This window comes from Debaryomyces fabryi (genome assembly GCF_001447935.2).
Source record: "Debaryomyces fabryi strain CBS 789 chromosome Unknown contig00259, whole genome shotgun sequence".
Classification (NCBI taxonomy): Eukaryota; Fungi; Ascomycota; class Pichiomycetes; order Serinales; family Debaryomycetaceae; genus Debaryomyces; species Debaryomyces fabryi.
The window spans coordinates 784-7,290 of record NW_015385685.1 but is presented as its reverse complement, the minus strand read 5'-3'; the positions used below and the strand labels follow the sequence as shown (position 1 = coordinate 7,290).

General features: G+C 35.9%; 3 protein-coding genes across 3 annotated transcripts; all 3 read right to left on the bottom strand.

Moving 5' to 3' along the window:
- Positions 1–450: 450 nt before the first annotated feature.
- AC631_05706 (uncharacterized protein) lies at positions 451–1,527 on the bottom strand (the record flags this gene model as incomplete). The annotated part of the gene is made up of 1 exon (XM_015614535.1): positions 451–1,527. One exon carries the CDS (start codon positions 1,525–1,527, stop codon positions 451–453), a length of 1,077 nt encoding a protein of 358 aa, XP_015464639.1.
- Positions 1,528–4,543: 3,016 nt separating this feature from the next.
- On the bottom strand, positions 4,544–4,966 carry AC631_05705 (uncharacterized protein; the record flags this gene model as incomplete). The annotated part of the gene is made up of 1 exon (XM_015614534.1): positions 4,544–4,966. One exon carries the CDS (start codon positions 4,964–4,966, stop codon positions 4,544–4,546), a length of 423 nt encoding a protein of 140 aa, XP_015464638.1.
- Positions 4,967–5,087: 121 nt separating this feature from the next.
- AC631_05704 (uncharacterized protein) lies at positions 5,088–6,086 on the bottom strand (the record flags this gene model as incomplete). The annotated part of the gene is made up of 1 exon (XM_015614533.1): positions 5,088–6,086. The coding sequence occupies one exon, from the start codon at positions 6,084–6,086 to the stop codon at positions 5,088–5,090; it is 999 nt and encodes a 332-aa protein (XP_015464637.1).
- Positions 6,087–6,507: the final 421 nt, after the last annotated feature.

Below are 6,507 nucleotides of genomic sequence, written 5' to 3'. Positions count from 1 at the left end.
ATTGATCACGTGTATATGTGATGCGTGTAATAATGTGGGAGATTATGTGCCCAAGGCTTGACATGTAGAAAAATAAATTATTTGCATTTTAAGAGAAATTATTTTGATTACGATAAGCTTCAATAATTGCAATTTTTTAATCCCAAAGTTCTACAATTTTTTGCAACATGTTCCATTCTTTTTATTTTTTTTTTTTGTTGAAGTCCAGAGATGGATTTTATTTATGATGTTGATTACAGTATTCCGAGAAACAAAAAAAGAATAAATTGGATAGCTGTTCAACCCTTTTTAGTTTAACGTAACAGTGTGCATATAGTCATGCTATATTACATTTTGCGCCTAGAAAGTTGTCAATTTATCTATAGGTTGTCATATGTCTATAATGTAACTTAAAAATATGAATATCATCAAGAAACCCAGTGAACGTTTAACTAGGTATTGCTGTTATAATTAGGAAAGAGGATCAAAAAACCCTTGTAGTTTAGTATCTTTAAAAACTCTCATACCCATCGTAGAACTATTTTTGAAATCAAACCTACGCCTTGCTTTAATGAAATCTTCATCAATCATTGAGAGACCTTTGCTCCATAATTTCAAAATGGTAAAAGAAATAATGGAGTAAAACATGCCAATAAGTAAGTCTAACCTCCAATGGTGGTCTAGGTATATGGTAGCCCACCATTGTAGCATTACGAAAGATAAAGCTGCTATTTTTAATGTTACCCACCGTGAAAAGTGACTAACGAAAAAAAAAACCATTACAGCCATTGCAGAGTGCAACGATGGTATTGCCCCAAAAACAATTGGTGAGGCATGAAATCCTTTTGAATGTAAATGCGTCCCCATATGAAGATCCACTCTAGTCAAACCTGCAGCGTACCCAGGTAGGTCATAGTTTGCTTCAGCATTTTCACCTTTAAGAGAAATAAACCAAGGGGGAGCATTTGGGAAAACTAGATGTGTTAGTACTCCCGCAATATTTTGCATTCCGAGGCCAAAGGAGAATAATTTAAGAGCACCAGGTGCATGGAATACGTATAACCAAATAGCCGTAAACAATGGAACAAAGAAATGACCTAGAACATATGAAGCCCACGCTAAGATATCTTTCAGAGGATTGATAGGCTCCTTAAATTCGTAAACTAAATTTAGCATGGACCAACTAGATGCACATAATATGAGAGGGGCCAAGTGCCAGCAATTCATAGATTGAAGTCCACACAATTGAATTTGACTTAATATCTTTTGGTTGATTTTAAGCGTTTGTGATGAAATTAAAGCTGGCTGTTGATTTTCTAATAAATTTAAGTTGTTAAAATGCTTTTGGTCCTGGTACACATCTGAAGCAGAAATCTCAAAACTCAATAATTCAGAAGGTTCGTCAAACTGATTTTGATTTTCCAAGTCCCCAGAATCACATGGGCTTGTTTCCATAGATGGAGAAAGTGTATTGCCCCTGTTTACTTCCTCGTCGAAGTTCCTGATGTTTCTATAAACCTTTGAATACAACAACCAAGTTCCGAACATTAAGCATACTACCAGAAGGCATGACTCGAGAAATGAATCCCGAATATTAAACATGTAGTTATCTAGTCTCATGGCAAACCGAACGTAGATATGGGGCCTAATTTTCTTAGGTATTAACCCTGCATTTTTGAATATCAATAGCCATATAAAAACGGGTAAGAAATTTATCCAAAAGTTCACCACTAATTGAAGAATATTCCTTTCATTTAATGCAGACGAAATTAATCTTTTCGACAAATGAAAAACAAAAAAAACAAACTTTAAGAGTGTCCTCATATCCCATTTAAGTAGCTTCAAGCTTTAGTAGTTTAATCAATTGTATTTGGCTTTAATATATGAAGACAGTCAAAAAAATTGGTATATATTTTTTCGATACATTTGTCTTCAATTTCGAGATGTTAAGCGGTCCTCGGTATTTAACTTGGCTCGTATCCGGGAAATATATCACAAAGTTGATATTTCGGATGATTCGTTTTCCCGGCCGAAACATGGAACCAATCAAATAGATCAAGTTCGCGTAAAAGAAAAATGCCAATAATGTCAAATTTTGAGAAAACCTGCATAGTAATAGTTCTTCTCATCATCATGGAAAACTGGATCATTTTCACCCTCTCCAGCGTCAGCATCACGTGAATCATCCCCCTCTATGGCCTCAGCATCCTGCCCCTCAAAATCAACAAAGTTCCGACCCCAACCCCAGCACATGCCAGACCTGGCCCAAATGGCGTGAACTGAGCACATCGGCCGTGTTGACGGTTGGTGGATAATTCGCAATCGTCCCTTATTGCTCTGTGGACGTGGCCACCAGCGCCCACGTAATGGTCTCGTAGACCTGGCGATACATCTCGAGATCTATCCGTAAGCGCTGCATCAAACTTTTACAATTTAGTACTGTCCTCTACTAAAGTCATCTCAAGTACATCCTCCAGTAAACGAACACATACCACAAAACCAGCGACGACAATTCGGGCTTCCTTTCCTCGATCATGGGATCTTTGGAATTGGCCACTTGTTATAATTGTAGCAGAACCCAAATGTGGTACTGAGAAAATACACATCTCAATACAGTTTGAATGTTCCTTCCACCGTTAACCAATCGATCTCTGTCGACCGTGCCGGCAAACACAGGATATGGAGTAGTGTGATGAGAATAAGCGTCAACTTGGAGTGCACTTGGCAGAACCAGCCAAGTCACAAGAAATCGCTTACAATCCGTTGTCCGTTTTCATTGCTTTCATCCAGCACACCAGTTCACACTTCTCTAAGCACACGCTTGTATACTTCCTAAGAGATGCTGGTGTGTCGCAGAATTGGTCTCATTCAATTGAGCAGGATTTCCACATGCGGGAACTTGCGACATGCATCACACCCTCCTTCTTTCTCCCTGAATCACACTCCTCCCAAAATCTTTTCCGTTTTCGCTAGTCCAATTGCCAGTATTTAATCTGGACTTCTATTCTGCAACGTCATAGATTATTCTATTTCATACTTTTCGCTTTAAATGATTTGACTCTGCTGATTATTTAAGAAAGGCACTCCACTTTAATTTTGATATTCTTTTTTATTGGTGACATTTCTACCATTTCGAATAATAGGAGTTTCAAGGAATTCAATTCAATGATACAATAATGAAAATATATTTTCAAGAAAGTAAAATGATATACACATATACTTATAATAAACTGACAATATGGCAAACAGTACAGAGCTTATGTATAGAGTATATACAATTATTATTTCAAAGATAGCTTCTTTCTATATAAACTATATAAGGTATTAAAAACTCAGGTAATAGAACTTAAAACAGGGGAAACAAATAAATAAAAATGGGATATATTGCAGGAAGAGTCTAGTGATATTTATTTGTTGATATTGGTAGGAGAATTGTTCAACAGGAATATATGTATGCACTTTAAATGAAAAAGAGTACTAAATTTATTAAAAAAAGATTGGGAATAGTATATTGGATACTGAGTATGGTACAGTGTTTTAAAAAGATTGTTTCAAGCACCAGGAAATTAATTCATCTTTTATTTATAGATTCTTATAAATGTAAGCAGGACATGGGGCGACAGTTGCTCTTAATAGTTAAGATAAGACAAGTAATCAAGAATATGGCAACAGTATTGTTGTACTACAACAATTAATTTCAGAGCGATTGCATTAAAATAATTAATATTCCAACAGTAGTTAGAGGAATAGATAATTTCAAACCAGAAGTTCGGTTAGGGCGCAAAGAAAATTATTAAATTTTGATCAAAACATTGTAGCATATTTAGTACCAAATCGTATATTAGGTAATTTTATGTTTATTTGTTTGGGTTTCAAAACTAAACAAAACCACTATTCCAGTTTTTAAATGGTTTTGTTTCGCATCTACCCACTTGCAAGGTATAGTAGTCATCCGCACGCCTCATGAAAAAGATAAAATCTCGTGTCCAAGCGGGCAACTTGCAACCATTTGTGAGACAAGACCTTAACTGTCAGTTTCGGTAATAAGTACATGTCTATATAATTTGAAGAGCAAAATCCTTCGATATTACCGTCATCTCACTCTACTTATAATTCTTCTAACTAACTATCACCCCTCTCACATTTATAGTCTTTCACTGTCAACTATATTAAGTTAATCACTCCGCCTTAAATGAAAGGATATCCAGGATGTATTTTTGACTACTTGTACAATGCTGACTACAGCTAAGGTATTAGCTATGGCTATTGCTATAGGTAGGTAAGGTATGTTTGTATTTAAAAATTGCCATGATATTATAGCGCTTTCAAAAGCAAACAAATTACAATTTTTTTTTGTATGGGTTTGCCATGCTTCCATCCAATCATAGGATATAATAAAAAAGGTTGCAAATTATAGTTGAATTTGTTTTTCTATATATACTATTAAAAACTAGCTTGATGTTTTAAACTTTCTAGTTCTGTCTAGAAGCACTTTCAATATGATACATTTGACTTTTTAATTCGGGTTCTCTAGGTTCGATAATTGCGTTGTCTGCCTCCCTAGTCAAATCAGAAATATCTTCCCCAAATATCTGGGCAATTTCTTCAAACCCAATCCCTTTGTTTCAGGAAAAAAAAAGTAGATGACGACCATGTGTAAAAATAAGAAAACACAAAATACAATATAATATTTCCATGAAATGGAATCCAATCCAAGGTTGTTGACGTAATTGTTAAACAAAACCCAGGCCTGTGAACTCACTGAATACACTAGTGCAGCCTTACCTCTTAAGGTATAAGGAACAACCTCCATGATATATGTATTACCAATGGGGGATAACATATGATAAAATCCTGAGTGGAAATACATTACTGCCACGATACCTCTGCCTAATGATTTATTCTCATGATGTGTTTGTTCATTTATAGCCGACAATATTGTCCAAATGACAAATGTTACCAACATTAACCCAAGGCTTCCTAACATCAAAGCTCTCCGTTTCACATTACCAGAATACAATGCTGCAACTACTCCAAAAACACCCCCATAAACAGTATACCCAATATTGATTTTCAACTTTTCAACGGAATTAGTATAACCAATCCCTTCAAGAACAATTGAAAAATAGTACGATACGAGTGAAGATCCACACAACTGTATAATAGACGGTAACGCAATGGTGAGAAAATAATCTGTGAAGGTTTGTTTTTGTGTGAAACCATGCTAACCAGGAAACTTTCCTTCCACTCTGCTCTTTTATAATTGCGGCTTTTATTTCTACCATTTCAAATTTAACTAAATCGCTATTCCTATCTCCACCCGCATGATACTTAGTCAAAACTTCGAACGCCTCGTTCTCCTTGTTGTGAGCTATAAGCCATCTTGGTGATTCTGGACAAAAGTATACCAAAATTAATTGAATTATTGGACAAGCAGCCTGTAACACTGAAGGCATGCGCCAGGACCAATCGTTATATTTCACATCTGATTCAAAACCAGCATATACAAAAAGTGCCGCCATAAATGCACCAGCAGGAAAGCTCGCTTGCATCATACTTGTTATAGCTGGTCTTTGAGAAGGGTAGGCAGTTTCAGCTAGCAACGGTGCAGACGAAACCTGTGTTGCACCAGAACCAAGACCTAGAAAAATACGAGATACGAGAAACATACCATAGTTCACTGCACCTGCCTGTAATCCAGCCCCGAGAATCGATAAAATGACTCCAACAAGAAGCATATGTTTTCTTCCAATACGGTTACCAACTATTACCAAAAAAGGTACTGAAGCTATTGACCCAAACACTTGACCGTTTGATAAAGTACTCAACCTTTCACCAGAAGGATTATCATAATAACTATTCCAACTGGGAATTGTTTGTAAATTACCCATCAAGGTACCGTCATATCCTTGAGTAACCATACCGAATAGAGCACATCCCAAAAATATATTTAATTTTAACAAATATGGGTATTGAAACCACCACTTTGATAGTCTTGGTGTAACATCTTTCAAAGTCAATTCCTTTTGATCCTCATTATTTAAATAATTATCTCCAGAAGTAAAAACTTCTATATTATTGCTTTTTTCATTACTAATATCTAGCATATTGATCAGCAGCTAAATAAACTTTTGAAATTTATCTAATGTGAGAGAAACTCATTTTATATATGAAGTTTCCTAGGCCATACCTTATATTTGTGAGACTTCTCCAAAAGACGGTAACCTTTTTTTCATAAGTTCCCGCAGAAGAATCCTTTTTTCAAAGGAGGATAATGATGGGGGAAAATCAAGACTCTTATTTTGAGCTGGTCACGCTCCTAGAACGTTATATTGTGAAAAATAGGGTGAATGGTGGGTAGAGAAATCGGAGATTTTTTCTCGTCCCCCACCAAATTCGTTGAAGGTTGGTTGTTACTTAAGACGGTTTTGTTTAGAATTTTAGTCTGCTTCAGTCAATTAAAAAATGAGAAATTTATTGGAAAGCCACATTGGGGTCGGCGTAGAGAAGCACATTTGGCCGGATGCA